At 35.7% G+C, this 17874-nt stretch overlaps 1 protein-coding gene across 1 annotated transcript in view; it reads left to right on the top strand.

The window, feature by feature from the left end:
- LOC107171204 (LIM/homeobox protein Lhx9-like) overlaps positions 1 to 17874 on the top strand; it is a 60054-nt gene that overhangs the window by 26847 nt on the left and 15333 nt on the right. Inside the window, exon 4 of the mRNA XM_089219582.1 lies at positions 8217 to 8674. Coding sequence (XP_089075708.1) covers positions 8217 to 8674 — 458 coding nt within the window. The remainder of the gene's footprint in view (positions 1 to 8216; positions 8675 to 17874) is intronic.

The raw sequence follows: 17874 nt of genomic DNA, 5'->3' as shown, positions 1-17874 counted from the left end.
TTTTTAGTTGTAGTTTCAATAGTTTGTTTTTTTCAGTATAATTTACAAACACTTCAAAAAGTCTAAGTATTTTATTTTGATGAAAATTTTTTAATTTTTTAAATTTATTTAAATTTTATTTGTTTATGTTCAAAGTAATTGCAGGTGAAACAAAAAGATTTAAAAAAAATAATAATTTACATATACCTATTATAATCCTTCCCGCAATGAGCAGAGTAACAAATCTCCAACTTGTGCTTAGAAAATGAAATGATCTTTATAAGTAACTTATAATTTATAATAATATTATAAATATATAAATTATCATTTAGAGTTTGACAACAATTCTGACAATTAATGATGACATTTAATCATAATATGTTTTGTTGTCAATGTACAATATTCATTCTTAAAAGTCTTATTTCCAAAGAATGTGAACCAGAGTGTGACATTGTGATTTTTCTTTTATATATTAGGGTGACTACCTAGGAAACTTTTCTCAACTCTGTTTCGTTCCCTTTCCAAGGAGCTAGATACCCATAATATAATGCTCAACCCTACTAAATTCGTGATGTTGCGTAAATCGTTAAGTCCATTCTTCCGAGGCGGGGATGAAAAAATGTCAAACCGTTTAAGTGGACGTTTTCGCGATTGAGGACGCACACGCACAATATTCCTCACGGTATACCTACTTATTACTCGTGTTACCTGAGTTTTGTATTTAAAGGTTACAAAAGATTATATATATATATATATAATCTAAAAATCTATAAATATATATATATATATATTTATTTATATGATAAATGGTGTTCGCGTAACGGACAACAACAGAGAACGTAGGTATATAGGTACACACGTGAGTTTTCACGTGGAACGAACGGCCTTTTGGTATATTATTCGCTGTTATCCCAATAATAATAATAATAACGATGATAATTTAATAAAAACATAACAGCCAAACGATAGAGGGCACGCATTATTGCGCATTGTGCTATTGTGTCCACTATGACTTGGCACAACCCGCGACCCTCTCTCTGTATAATAATATTATTCGTATAGGTACCCATATAATAATAATATATCCTTTCGCCATCCGACAGTCGGGTGACCGTGATCAAAGCTGATCACGCACACATTCACGTGATGGCATGACGATCGCTGCTGGCCAGCGGTCGCACACCAAAGCGGTCATTTGCTATTATCATTATTATTATTACATCATAACGTTATTATTATTATCGCGGTAGTTTTCCATAATGTTTGTTTTTTCGTACAATAAGATAAGAATATACTTAAAAATTAAAAAATGTATGCACATCCAATGCGTTTCTTTGAAGATCGTGCGCATACCTCTCTTTTTACCTGTATAGTTTAAGTTTTAATATTATTGTTATATTATTACGGTGTAGCCGGTATAAGTATAGAGTCGGATAGTCGAGTGTGATTAATGAAAAAAAAACGTCGTAATGTGTCGTTTGCTGTTTCAATTATGTAACTCTATATTACACGCGAGTACTCGACGGTTAACATCGGCATGTTCATCTGTAATATTTTCGGAGTTTTGGAAGTTGGACGAAAACTGAACCGAAACGATTTCGGGTTTGCGTTCATGTAATACGTATTCCGTCAGCGAGTAATGTAAAAAAGTAAACGAGAAAGGCGGCTTCATAAAAAAAAAAAACTAAAAAGACAAGTAAAAAAAAAACTGGAGCAGATAAAAAAAACGATCGAGAAATCTTTTGAATACGACGTCATGTGCGGCGACACACACGTGGGTCTTATATTATGTATAATGTGTATGTAGAACACATGTAAACGGCGGCGCGTCCAGAATATTATTTTCTATGTGTAACAGCGCACCCGCGTGATTTATGGCGCTTATAATATTGTATATATATGTTGAGAAACGCGCGAAAATGGTTCACGTATATATCTAACATAACCCTCACATACCCTTACTACCACACCTCTCCGAGCACTGTATATAATACGTGTGCGAGACGCCACGATATTAGTTATATATATATATGATTAACGATTTACGATCGACGGGAAGCGTACGACGCAATAATAATACGACGAAGAAACGAGTCTGGAAGAAGTTTCGGCGGCGAATTGTGTGGTCGATTCATGAGTATATAATATATATATATATATATATATATATATATATATATATACGAGTAGAGTAAGTCGTGTATATAATATTATAATAAATAATATCATGTGTGTACAAGTAGCATTATGGTTTCGCTTGTCGCGCGATGCCACCACATGTGCAGCTTCACTGTTGCCGCTTGCACGTGATCGCAGTTAAAACGCTCCGAGAAAAGATCGTATAAGACTCCGGTCACGGTGATTGGGGCGTGCGGGGGAGGGGGGTTTGTTACTGTCGTAATGGTCGCGAAAAAATAAATAAACAAAATAATATGTGCGTTGCAATATACTCGCGCGTAAGTTTATATTCGAACGATAAAATAAAATAATTATTTAGGTACGTACTGCATAAATATGCGATTACGCCCTCTCATAATGATTCAGAATTCCGAGTTCCGGACTATGTTATATACTATATTAAACTATTCAAATATCACACTAGACTAACCTCCGCAGTAATCGGACACTAGGTACGCGCAATACATAACAATGTCGTATTACGTCGCGTTATATATTATTCCGTATTATACGCGATGGGTGAAGGACCCCCGTCGGCTGACGTGAGCTCGCCCGACACGTACAACAGTTTTTTTTTTATCGTATGCTTGACAATTTTTTGTGGACCTAATCTCTAACGCCGCTCACAGTCCGAAAAATTTAAGTAATAGTCATATAGGTACGCGTTATATTATTATAATATAATTCACGATACGTATACGTATGGACGCGCGTGTAGGACAGCGGAGAGTAGTTAAAAAAAAAAATAATAAAAAATGAAATAATACGACAGCGAACCGCGTCCACCAGCACGACGACACCCCGTCGGGCGCGCGACTAAGCCATCAAAGTGCGCCTCTATATATTATTTTATACACTGTTATTACGATCTTCTTATTATTATTCTCCGTATTCTCGGAGACGATACAATCTCAGACGCGTGCCTCCGACGCCGCGGTATCCATTTGATCGTCATCTATATAATAATAATAATTATTATTATTATATATATACGATATAATATATTATAGCTGCTTCCGCGGTGCATCCGTATCCCCTGCATGATGGCGATGGACTTCTGCAGCGTATATATATATTGCAGTAGCTGCAGCAGGTGCAATGTCGTTCTCGTCCATCACGCGTCTCATATATCCAGCTCGTCAGAGTAGATCTCCGCTGCACAGGTCACTGTCCGCTTGCCAGCCTATGTGGCTATATACACTTTTTGACATCTAATATATTTTAAGAAATCGTTGTGTGCATGAAAGTGCAGTCTACATTTGAACTGATGCAGACAATGTGACAACGAGAATATGTTTTGGTTTTCAATACATGCAAGCAAATATTATGCGTCATGATGTGTGTAGTAGGTATACTTACGGAGTGGAGGTTTCTCTTGCTATAAAACGTAAATAACTGCAGTCTATTTGCTATAATTCGATTGAAATTTATTTCTGGTAAAAAAAAAATTTATGTTTCTCTCATCTTTATGTTCTGACAAAGTATACTGATACCACTAAAACCCTTTTGCCGAACATTCCTCCGTTACGGTACTCGCACATTTTTTTCGTCTTCCAAAATATTGTTATACGCGAGTAAGTTTATTTTTATTTTTCGTATTTACGTCTCTCTCTTTCACTCACTCCTAATAATAGTGGTGTGTGTGATATGCTCACGCATATACGTGTGAATCGCTCTCATTGATGTTATCTGTTACGGCGGATAGTTGTTATGTAAAGATAATGCGGCACACCCGAGCCATCGGGACGGAAGAATGAGAACCGCGTGCTGCAGAAGTAACGAGACTTGCGCACACACACACACACACATACACTGTACACCTCGTATGACGCTCGTGGTTTTAAAACGATTTTTCGAAACGTGTAGACGATATTATTATTGTTATTATACATGTATGCGCGAACGATGCGCCTAATTAACACCGTAATAATAACACATACGGAACAATGCATTTCTGTTTTGCTAGATATTTTTTATTAAAAAAAAAACATTTCATCGTTGTAATTTATTATACAGCCTACCTGTTTTTTAAGCGTTTGTCCGTCGTGTACGAAATAAGCTACACGCACCATGATATATAAACCGTCAATTTTTCGGACTCCACACGTCCCGGAACCTCGCAACAGGAGACATAACGCGCCCGACTATCTTGAGAAAAGTATATACCTACATACAACGTGTATTTATATATTTTAGTGCCGGCCGCGCGGACTCATCGCGTGTCGTGTCCCCAAAAACGGATTTCCTGCTGCCGCCGCTGGCCTCGTCGCGTAGGTACCTATATATACTTTAACGTTGAAACCTGTAAAAATGTTTGGTTATTACAAAAAAATAAAAAATAAAAATGATAATAAAAACAACGACATCGACCATAATAATAGTTATTTATTTACTATCTGGAACAGCTGCACTCGTAAGTGCGCGCAAACGACGAGATCGCATATCGGACCTATCTCCTCATCCTGTAAATTTTTTATATTATGTCGGGCAGGCTATTATACCACCTCGTGGGTTTGACGAACGCGTTCCTCAATCGTTTACGCGTTATACAATGCCGCGAATCGCGCCAAATTTCTAAACTAGATTTTTTCGTCTGACGATGCATTGCGATGAAAATTCAAAACAAAAAAATTATTGGCGGGAACCGGTGGTCGCCGTCGTGGCAATGTCAGCGTAGTATGACCTAGTACGGGACCGCATATACCTATATATTGTTATAATGTGCTCACTGCAGGTCGGTGTACTTACACTGATTTGATATATTATTCACATTACACACAATTCGAGTGGTTGCTGCTGATGCTATATATTGTATGTCGTTACCTATATATATTATTATAATGTTAAATAGTAGTTCACGGTCCCGCGAGTCAATCCGACCCGAACCGTTCCGCGGTAAACGCGACACCGCGACACAGACCGTCGGTTCGGTTTCGGTTTTGTATATTTTATAATAATAATAATAATAATATATATGTTAAGATAATGCATCGAGGCGCGTTGCTCTGTGTCTCGCGTGCTATGTATATCATACATCATTTTATACGCATGGTCGTTGTCGTAGTGTAGTTACTAGAACAGTCGTGTCGGTGAACAAAAAAATAAAAAACGCGCGGTGAGGCGGGGGTCACAACGAATCCGCGGTCGTGTCCAATATTTAGGGGTCAGGTTTTGGTTTGGTATAGTTTTTATACTCAAAGTTTCAAGAATTGTCAATATATAAATTACGTTTTATACGAATAAATATCACGAAATATTACTACAGGAATTACAACGTAATAAACTAATAATAATAATATTTGAGGTATGGATTACTATAATAACGTATAACTACGCGATGCACTCTCCTACAGTGAGTTATTGTAAAAGTGACGAAGTTTTTTCCGTGGTGGAGGTTTTCCGCGCGCGTTTTCAGACTCGCACGTGATATTGTAATAACACGATAATAATATCATGTAGGTACACACCGTGGTCCGATCTGACGCGACGACTCGCGATCGGTCGAACGCGATAACCGCGGTAAGCGCGCGGTGCCATACCGGTTTGGTCGCACGAACCAAGGTTGCCGCACCGAGTCACTGGCGGGTCACGACGCGATGCGCACGCAAAAAAAAAAAGTAAAATATCACTGCACTCCGTTCCTTCGCGGCGCACCAATCGGTGATACCGTGTGGTTGTGGTATTTGTACAGAGGTAATACACAACAATTTATAATACTATAAACGCGCATGTTATCGGTAGGTTGATACATAATATTATATTGTTATAGGTCATATTATTATGCTAACAATAAACTCGGGAAAAGATAAACGCGAAAACTGGAATTATATCGGCGCGGTCGGCGTGTGTGTGTTTTGGGGTGTGCGGTGGTGGTTGGCCCAATAAGAGGTGGTTGGATAATCCGACGTGTAATCTGCCGAGACAGTATGTGTAGGTACGATACAGCTCTGTTTCGACGATATGGAAATCGTGCGAAAATCGCAAATCCGCCGCTTACAGGATATAATATATTATCATAAAATATATATTATATTATCACGAGCTGCCAACGACGCTGCCGGCAGTTTGCGCCGCGTTCCCGAGGAAGATCTCTGTGCTGCGATAAGTGCCGCTCGATCGAGCTCCGTAGAGGTCAATACGATACTATTACTGCTACTATATGTATATCATTATATTATAATAACAATATGCGCGCGTATCGATTATAAAAATCGTTTTGAATTACGCGGGCGGAATGTGTGTGTCTGCGCCAAAGGACACTCCTTTTTTTCATTTTATAATCACTCGCCATGTAATAATATATAGGTACGTAATTGGACGGTATACTGCGTGATATTACATTATATTATACCTAATTTTTATAAACTTGTGCGGGCGAGACGGCGAGTGCATAAATATCGGAATTTTATCACGCAGTTTTCGTGTCCAAATCCGGACGCGTCTGACGACAATTTCTATCCGGGCGACACTATGCAGTACGCTCCGTTTGCCAAATATATAAAGACTGCTTTTTTTTCTCTTTTTTTGTTGTTGTGGTTTTCGCACAAGTGGACTCGAATCCGGCGGCCGTTTCTCCCAAACAGTAAACCGTTAAAAAAAAACCAGCGCACACGCATGCTCCCGGGTGTTATTTTTTTGTTCTCTAGTTCACACTCTCATGCACGGATAATAATCATATTATTATTATTGCGTCTCCCTCTAGGTATATATGTATATACATTACGCAAATAAACAAACAAAATTGCTTAGACGGTGACGGTAGATTCGGTGCAGTACACGCTGCACATAGTTCCACATTATATTATGTGTATATATATTGTCGTTTTATAATATTAGAACGGGATAAACACTAGTATAACAAACAACAACACGGTAAATAATAGGTACACTCATTGAACCGGTAACCGGAACACACACACACTCACACACACCGACGCCGGGGGGATATAAACCACCGCGCCCTCAACCGGGCAGGGACGAGGGCGGTATCGCCGGTATCCCGCTGAGGTATTTTTATTATTATTTTGTGGACCCCGGGGAGAGGACTACTGTCGGCCGCGTTGGCAGTAGCTGCAGCAGCGATTACGACGGCGCGATACACATTGGAAATCATACGTTGTATATTATTATTATAATACAATGTATACTTATATATTATACGTTTCTGAGCATTATTTTTCCCCACAGGCCCTTTTGTTCGACTTCGCCGTTCGACCACGCCCACACTAGAGGTGCGAAAAAGATCCAACGGTCGCCTTCTCCCCCTACAACCTCTTTTAGGCACATCAAATAGACACACGCTGTGCGACCACCTTTCCATAACCATGTTTTAAACACACATGATCGTCGTATAAAGACGTCTCCGCGCATATATTTTATAATAATAATATTATGTATGTTACTATGTTAGTATGATGAATGGTAACACGGAAATTGATTTTAAAAACTAGCTGTGCGTTGACGTTAATGATGTTTCGACATTTTTACGGGAAGATAATAATAATGTTAGAGTAAAACACAGACATAACAGATACAAACACACACACACACACACGTCACTCACCGCACACACGTGATGTATAAATGTGATTTATGTTTCAAAGTATAGAAACATTTAAAATACATATTCTTATGTGTTGGGCTTGGAATAATTATTCCGATTAAATACGTACGTCTATATTTTCATGATGATATTTATCACCGGGGGATTCGACGGAAAAGTGCGTATATAGTATTATATAGCAGCTCCAAAGTTTGGACCAAAGACCCACGAAACAATTAAATTGATTTTCTCTGTATATGTACTGTTATTGTATAGTGACACGCAGCCTGATTTGTGGCGGCATCTTCTAAAAAACAAAAAAAGAAGCTTTTTATTGATGATCCCGAAAAATGCACTCACCCTGATCTCGAGCACACTATAAAGTGCTTAAATGCCTATAGATATTATAATAACAGTAGTTCTCGCGTTGGACCAGACGATGATAAAATTCCACTATCTTATATAATATTTTACGTGGATTAAATATTAATAATATTTTTTGTGCGTGTCCCCGCAGGTTGTACGGAATAAGGCGGTGCGGCCGGTGCCAGGCGGCCATTTCACCATCGGAGCTGGTGATGCGCGCCCGGGACACGGTGTTCCACGTGCCGTGTTTCAGTTGCACCGTTTGCTTGGCGGTGTTGACCAAGGGCGATCAGTTCGGCATGCGCGACGGCGCGGTGTTCTGCCAGCACCATTACCAGCAGTTTGGGCCTTCGTCGGCGTCGCTGCAGCCCCAGCAACAGCAACAGTCGCCGCTGCCGAGAGCCAACATGACGCCCGTCCAGTCGCCATACCCGTCGTCCAGGGCGCTCGAGTCGCCCGCGCCCGGCGCCGGCGCCTTCTTCAACGGGGGTTCCGCGGCGGCTGGAGCCGGTGGCGCTCCCGCCGCCCCCGCGCCCACTCAACCCCGGCAGAAGGGCCGTCCCAGGAAGCGCAAACCCAAAGACTTGGATGCCATGACCATCAGTATGGGTGAGTTTGATACCGTAATTAACGCATTATACAATATTATGTATGTTAAGTAACTAGCTACTGCAAGCCGATATTTGGGGGCTGTCGAAACTTTAAATTCTCGCTTTTCATATTTCAAAATACATATTATTTTACGTTTAAGTACTATTTGTTTACTGCAGAACACATAATGTATGAACAGTGACACAATGTATGAAATCTGATCTTTAAAAACACATATGATATGTTTTTATATAATATATATTAGGTTTAGGTATACAATATATAATATACATATAGTTACTACTGATGTCAGAAAATTAGAATTTTTAATCACATTTTTGATGACGAATCGAACACCTAAAATTTAGTGAGCTCGAACTGAACTTGTTGCGATGTTTTTTCCAAAACATCCTGTAATATTCAAATTGTATATTATCAAACTAAAACAAAATTTAAAAATGATTCTAAAAAGAATTTTGAAAAGATAGCATGTAAAATAAAGTGACGGAGAAAAATACAATATATTATTTTATCTTTACCTCAACATAAATTATATTATTTTATTTTATTATCTTTCTACGACGAATATAACAAAATTTAATTTGCATATTTTTGGGTACCTATACAACTAATATACTGCTATAAAATTTCTGCCTGATAGATTTTCCAATTAAAGAAGGACAGTAAAGTTTTTCGTTGCAATTTAGTTTTATTGCTGGGACGTAATTATTATAATTTTAGATTCTGAACGAAGTGATGAATGTATTGATTTTACAATGATGTGTGTGTGTTTTTTTTTTTTTAATGTTTGTTTTTGTGTCTGTGTACAGCATAACTAGTCGAAATAATGCTTCAATTTCAAACTTTGGGGGTGGTTTCCGATGTAAAAGTGAATATCCTTGGTGCATTATAGAGGTCAAAAGTAAACATTTTCCAACAGTTTTCAAAAAAATCGAGAAAAATAAAAAAAAAATGACTGAAAAACGGGAATTTTTACGCAAAACCAGTTTTCGACCAAATCGATATTTTTATATGACTGTAACTCAAAAACTAATCACTGCAAATACTTGAAATTTTCACCAAATGTTAATGTTAGTGATATATATATACAGTTTAATTTTCAAAATTTTTTGACTTTTTTCGAGTTATTATAGACCACTGAAATTTTCGATTTTTTTGAAGTGTCGGTAAAAAAATGTTGGACAACTAAAAAAACATGAAAATTTAATACATGGTTCCTTATGAGTTGTTCTAATTGTATCTAAAAAAAATTAAAAATCGTTAGTCACAATTTTTTTTTATAAGCGTTTATAGTTCAAATTTTTACGAAATCTGTCGAAAACGCGAATATTTGTCAGTAATTTTGAAGTTGAAAAATCATAAAAATTTTTGTGTTTATAACTAAGGGTTAAAAATTCAAAACTAAGTTCCCCATAAGTTTTCCTTCAAGTAGCTATAGAGAAAACTCGAAGCATCATTATAGGAAAAATTTTAAGTGCGTTTGAATTTTAAATTTTTACGAAATAGCGTAACGATAACGATTTATCCTCAAACCAGGTATTCGTATATTTATGATAATATAAGGTATTATGAATTATGATAATTACACTAATTGATTAACCATGCCTTATGCAAAATTCGTCTTAATTGAAAAATAAAATATTTGTTTCAAAATAGAATATATGACAATATTTAAATATAATATATCCTAGACTGACAAATCATCTCCGTTCAGAATTGTTTTTCGTATACCTATCATTGCATTCAAATTAAATCCCATCCATTACAGTAACCTACTGTACAGCAGAGCGACATCCACGACTTACCCGCTTTTTTTTAGATTAAAAGTATTATTGTTTCCATGATAAATCCTCTTTTCATCGTTTTCTATTTCTGGATATACGATAAAACTAACGATTATTTTATCATCTCAAATAAATATAAATTCATCTATATCATTTTTAATGCGTTTTAAATTATCGTCAAAATTATAGTAAGGTTCTGACAAATCGGTCGGAAGTAAAATTAATGTATAACTGTAGATAAACGGTTACGGATTTTTAGTATTTTAATTATGCATATCCGAAGTCTTCAATCATAATATTATATAAACGATAAACATAATACTATTATTGCGTTTAAACCATGCATTATAGGTTCTATGACTATTTGATATATTACATAATAATAAATAATAATATATTTATACAATAGCATTTATATGTATTTCAACGAAATATTTTTATTTATTTTTTAAGTAACCTCTATAAAAACGAAGAAAGATTAATTATTATTATTATTATTGATACTTTACTCAAAATCTGTGTGATTCACACGAAGTAGCCCGTGAGAATGTACACTGATTATGAGCAAAAACGATATAAAATAACTAAATACCTACGCATGAACATGCATGTTCTATAAACCGTTTTTCCACATGTGTACAATGATAGGCAAAAAAAACGTAAGTACATCCGTACACGTTACATACCCGTAAAAGTGGAGATGAAATGTCGTTTATATGCATATTAAAAAAATGCGCGGGTTTTTCATTACAGATAATAGATATACATGGATCTAAATTATATGCCATAACTATTAAATTATGAGAGTGTAGGTTATGAATTGAATGCACTAAAAACTGCCAAAAATATGCAAAACAGCGCATTTTAATGTTCTGTATACCTACATAATAAAGTAATGTTATATTTTTTAGTCAAATTCTAAAATATTTATAAATATTGTTTTAAAAAACTTTCGTTAATATTATATTTTTTATTTTTTATTTGTATTAATATTTGTTGTCAGTTAGGTATAATTTTAATCCGCATTGACATCCATTTACATGTAACTATTAATGGCAAAAAAAAAATAAAAATATATTGTCTTCTGAAATTTAAAACTTAGAGTTTTATTTCAATTAAATCTTATAAAAAAAAAAAAACAAACAAACAAACAACTTAACTATTTAAACAAGAAAAAAGTTTTAAACAGTACAAATTGAATTCAATTTATGTAAATTGGCATCATCGAGCTATTGAAAACCAAATTGTATTTCGTTTCGATGTCATTACTCATTATGATGATGTTCAATGCTATACGTATTAATGTGAAATAAGCGAATGAATAAAAAATACCCGCCACATTACTTAGCCTTTCGTTTCTTTTGGTCTGTGGTTGATAGGGGGGATAAGTTCTTAATGACGACCGTTTCATACGTATCATATACCGCCTATATATTTATTTTAACATACATTGCGAAAATATGAAAATAAACCGGAATAGCGTTGTAAAAACTGTAGTTATAACAATATCCGCGCGTAGTCCCGTCTGGGTGCGTGAGACCGTCGACGATGCGGTTAAATGTCTTCATCAGCACCATCAGTGCTGTTCTTGGTGGAGCTTTCACCCGCGGTCCGTCTGAGTGCCGTGAGAAAACGATAGTAGCACTGTGCCGCCGATGACAACGGAGTATTATATTATTATTATTATGCCAACGTGTAGGTACATCGATATCATGGTATGTGTACTCTGTTCATGTATAAGTTATCGTCGTCGTTTTAAAATATTTTTCAAATGGACGTTTATACAACATATCATATCGATTGCACCTCTGTACCCGCAGTAATATTAATATAGTAGTCTAATATCCATTTTCATGCAAAAATAATAATGATAATAATAATATATTATCTGTTATTAGTTATTAATGTTATTATACATACCTGCGACTACGTCGGCTGATTATTTGTATCCCAGGATTTTTTTAAGTAACAAAATATTAATCTTACGTGTTAAAAATATACCAATTATATAATATATTATTATACATGTACATAATCTCATATTTATCACTAAAGTATCTGGTTTATTGGGTCATTCAATGAGTGCGAGTAGGGTGACAAATGTATAGAAAATTAACAAGCTCATCATAAAGAGTGTTGTGATTATTTTCATCGATACTCGTCTATATTTGCACACACAAAAGTAAACACACTATATTATTATAATATGTGTTACGATTCTATCGCGTACATCACGTTACATTAGTAATAATATTATAATTATATGCTATCACAATCTATGTTTACGCTCTCATTAAAAATTCAAACACATCTATAACGCCGCGGCGAACACCCAATCAATATAATTATGGTGGGATTATATAGTATAATTTAATATTCAAACACATTTATTATTTTATTCTACGCCTATATCATAACATGTCGTTTACGAATTCTTTATCGATCACTAAACATATAACGCCGAAAATCAACTCTTCGGTACTTATGTTTTATATATCTTTATTTATTACTAGCACATACCATCATAAAATATAAATTTGGCAACGTGCACTATTATTGTATTGCTATAGACTATATAGGCGTGAAGCAATTGTGCATTTTCGGCAACAATAATGATCGTTATGAAAAATGTTTATACCTATTAATATAAATTATACAGCGTCCCAATAAGGCTTATGTGGAAATCATGGCGCCTCGCCTGCTGTATATGAGTTTTGGTGAACTCAGATATGCATCATCTATAGGCATAGGACATAAAGGTAATATTTGTGTGGCACGTGCACGATTTTGATGAGATTACGCGCAAGAAAATCGTTTTTGTGTTTCTGCGTATATTTATCTCATGTTTGGTTAAAGTTTATATAGGTACGTGATCGCAGAAAACACACGATCCGATATATATTTATATACATATTAACGTGTACGACGCGTCTCCAAGGCCGGTTTATATGTATTATACCTATGGTATATATATTATATTATATAGGTGGTATATACGTATAATATGCTGTCTGTCCGGTTTTGTGTTTTCTTGGCCCTCATTTCAAACGCCGTCCCGATGGATTTCGACAAAGTTATCGGGTTTAATAATAATAATAATAGTAATAATAAAATAATATATAAAACAAAATAATAGTAATAATAATAATGTAAAACAAATATATATATATACAAAAAAAAGAATTGAAAAAACCGTATATATCGGATCCGATTCCCACAGTCCACTGCAGCATCGGATTAGTACGTAATAATAAATCGAGAGACCTGCTGACAGGTCGATGGCCACCGGATAATAATAACGTGTGGCGGAGGGAAAAAAATACACAAACGAACGCCTCTCCCGTGTAATGATCGATCACGACATTTCGCGTGCGTGCGTGTGCTTACTCAAGACCTCCCCGGGTCACCGGGTTTTAATCGGTGACTCGGAGATCGTATATACATACTAAAAATACTATGTGTGCGCACGTTGGTACGCGGTATATATATATATATACATATAACTTATACACATCGTATGTATATATAATGTTTATTATATATGTATATTTATTATATTGTCGTGTATGTCAATGGGGTAGATGTCCGCAGGTAATATAGACGGCTGCTGCGATCGGTAACCATGTACATTCGTGTAGATATATTATTCGATCATCGTTATACCAGACACGTATATAGGTATATAGGTTTTAGACCTTTTTTTGAGTACATTGAATTTTCGACACACTTGAAACTAGTCATATTATTATCTGATATTAAAAAATATATGGCTATCGGTCCTGAAGCTCTGCATTCCCGAAATATACGAATGGATTTGCAGAATATAATAATAATATATTATATTATTCAATTCCACTTTTTACCGTCTTAATTAAACCATGTACTTATTGTTTTTTCCTCATATGGTTGTCATAACTTCATAAGTCTGTCTAGTATAACTGTGTAGTGTGTAATTGTTGAGCTTTCATAGTTTCTGTATAAAAACTACAATAATAATAAAAATATTATTCTATTTACGATTTGGTAATGAATTTATGATTCGTGTAAATTCTTTGAATGAAACGCGAGCGAAATTCCATAAATATTATTTAAGTGATATGCTTATCATATTATACACGATTATAATTGATTTCTTCGATAAAATTAATGAAATTTGAATATATTATTATGTATAATGATGCATTAACGCGTAATCAAGACTTTTAAATATTGAGGCGTGTACCTATAAACAATGATATTTTATTTTAAATTTTTTTCTCAGTTCATTCAAAAAACCATTACTGTGGTTGATGTGCCCGCACAGTAACAATAATCGTCTCACGGGTTAAACGGGAAAGATAAAACAATTATTGAGGTATCCGGTGGCACCCACGAGTTATGTCGATGAAGCGTGAAGGTGAATCGTCTGGTGGTTTCGTTGGGTAAAGATTTGTTTATTTTTTTTCCCCTCTACCGCCGTCGTCCTTATACACATAATATATATATATATATATATATATATATACATTAGATATCAACCCGACAGCAATATTATATATACAATATATCTTATACTTAACCATCATTCGGTAGTTATGGTATATGGTTTTATGCGGTTTGCCGGGGGAAAAGTGCTGCTGAACCGTTTCCCAACGTGTTTCCAATGATAATTTTATATGTGTCGAGGACTGCAGCGTACAGTGAAAAAATAATAATAAAGAAACAACCGTGGTAAACGAAGATCAAATCGAGGCACGAGTGCGGAGTGTCTGCTAAGGCACCTTTGTGGTTGTGGTCGTTTCGCCGCATCCTATTATATTATATGTATGTATACGTTGAATACCATAATTATATATCTGTATAATATGGTGAACGAGTTACCACAGTAGTAACTTTGGGTCGTTGAGTACTCTACAATCAGTGCGTGAAACTATACTTTTACAGTTTAAAATAACAAATAAACTAATATTGTTATTTAATATTAATATTTAGGTGTATTATATTACTATTTTTATGTACCTATATGGCTATAATTATATACGGACACTGAATAAAACATATTTTCATTTTTACAGCTCTACTTATATCGAAAACAACATTTTAAACCTGTCTTGTTAGACTTGTTCCCGAACAAAATATCATTTTTGACAATATTCCAAACATTTATGAAATTATTGTAATCACACCCTTATAATAATTGTTCAATTAAAATTTGTTATAAGTTACAACTATAATAATATATTTTGGGGATGGAGTGGCCGAGCGGACGAAGGCGTCTGTTGCGACGCACGCAGTCGCCGGTTCGAATCTCGGTCACGGGCGGCATCGCTCTTTGCAGGGCATTTCCGCGATGTCTGGAGAGAGAGGCAGCCGCCCCCAAACCGGGCATGGCAGAAACCTGCGGGTGCCCATTCAAAATTCTGCAAAAAAAAAACCCACGAGTTAAAAACCTACAGTACCTTCCCTTACAGTTCCCCAGGCTAATGACCTCAGTTGTCGAAACCTTAACCCTAAAAAAAAAAATAATATATTTGTCAAATATGTCACTGTTGCTTTTTAAATGTATAGCCGACAGTCATTTAATAATGCTATTTAAATTTCTCAGTTTATCTGGCGTCTTAGTAGTACAGAATTTATAAATTCAAATTTATACTATTTTTATCGTTAAAATATATGTTCACATAGGTATTTAATGTAAATTATTTTTTGATTATACCTATTGCTATTTTTTAGTATTTGTTTATAAAATATCTTATTTTATCTTTAAAATGTTATACTTAAACGGTATTCACTGAAATATGAACCCAAATCGTTGTTTCTGAAATTATTATAAGAACACAAAGTAAAAGATTGAGAGCTAGGAATCCCAACTATAAATAATCACCAAAAAGTCGCCAAACCGCTGGGCCACGAAAGACGACTTGTGCTGTTTCTCATCGACTATTTCCTAGTATTCCGGCGTTCGTCGGAAGTACCTACTTGCGTGTGCGTGTGTGTGTAATCGATTAACCACGTTTGTTGGGTGGTTTTTAAATCCGTTCCGGCCGAACGACGTGAACAAATGAACCGCACGAGCGAACCCGCGGCGGGTGCGATCACCTGCAGCAGACCCACCGCACCACGTACGCACATTATAGTGTTGTACACTTATAAAGTATATATAATAATATTATATTATAAACGTATATAATATGATGTATGCCAAGCCCACTCGTCAAGCCCCCCCGCGTGCGCGTGTGTGTTATATTGTATTGACGTAGTACATAATATATATATATATATATATATATATATATATATATATAATATATGTTAGATGGGGAAAAAGCACCTCCTCTATTTTATGTTAACGCGGGTTGGAGAAGCGTACATTGAATTATATAGGTATATTATTCCATTTTTACCCGTTCATGTGCGACTCAGTCGCCACTACCGTCCGTCGGGCTCACAGATCGTGGGAACAACCGTCACCGCCACTGTCGCTGCCGCGTGTTTAGCCGACCGCGAAACTAGCCTACCCCAGTAACCTACCCGTTTGCCGCTTAAGTATAATAAGACTCTGTGTATATTATATATTATATATATACACACGCACACACGCACACACACACACACACACAGATAAAAATCTAATCATCCGAATGAAAATAAAAAACGGTACGTGATATCGATACATCGCGCGCGGTTGCGGTCTACTCGAATACTATACATTATTATCATTATTGTTGTAGAGTGCAAGGATCATCGTATGTCTCGTGTCCAAATTGGACGAAATCAAATTGTTTACTAAACACAACAACGTATATGGGCACAACGCGCACGTTACCACCCCTATCATTATATTATACCATATAACAACGCCAATAATCGGTGCGCGCGCGTGTATTATAATACGTTAAACGTAAAATAAACGTTAAGTCGCCACCATCTTAGTATATAATATATTATTATAATGATATATATTATCATGATTTCACTCGTAGTGTAACATATTATAAGGAAGGTATGATATATTTTTTTTACGTATATAGTCCCGGACGTGATCGCGGTCATGGGTACGTATATAGATCGAACTAGAGGATATTATCATAAAAGACCGGACGACGACGTGGTTTTTAGTGAATGGTCGACGACCTATTACGCGCGTATAGGTAAACACTTGCGCTTATTGCGATGAAGGATTGGTCTCGGAGCGACAACACTCATCGGGCCCCGTGGTAGTGGTGTCACTGCCTTTCGTAAATATTATTATCAATTATTCTAAAGTTCAGTGACGAGGTGGCGAATACGAATAATGGTGCATATTAAAATGTTTGTAGGTGTTGAGATTGCAGCGCAGATTACAAAAATCGTTTGTATACAAAGCCCTTTTATCCATAGTTTTATACGTGACGGAAATCACCAAAACTACATTTTTTCATGGCGCCAATCACA

The sequence above is a fragment of the Diuraphis noxia genome, unplaced genomic scaffold (assembly GCF_037042655.1).
Source record: "Diuraphis noxia isolate RWA-SAM2 unplaced genomic scaffold, SU_Dnox_SAM2 contig0002, whole genome shotgun sequence".
Taxonomy (NCBI): domain Eukaryota; kingdom Metazoa; phylum Arthropoda; class Insecta; order Hemiptera; family Aphididae; genus Diuraphis; species Diuraphis noxia.
Note: the sequence above shows the minus strand (reverse complement) of the source record. Positions and strands in the feature narration are given on the sequence as shown.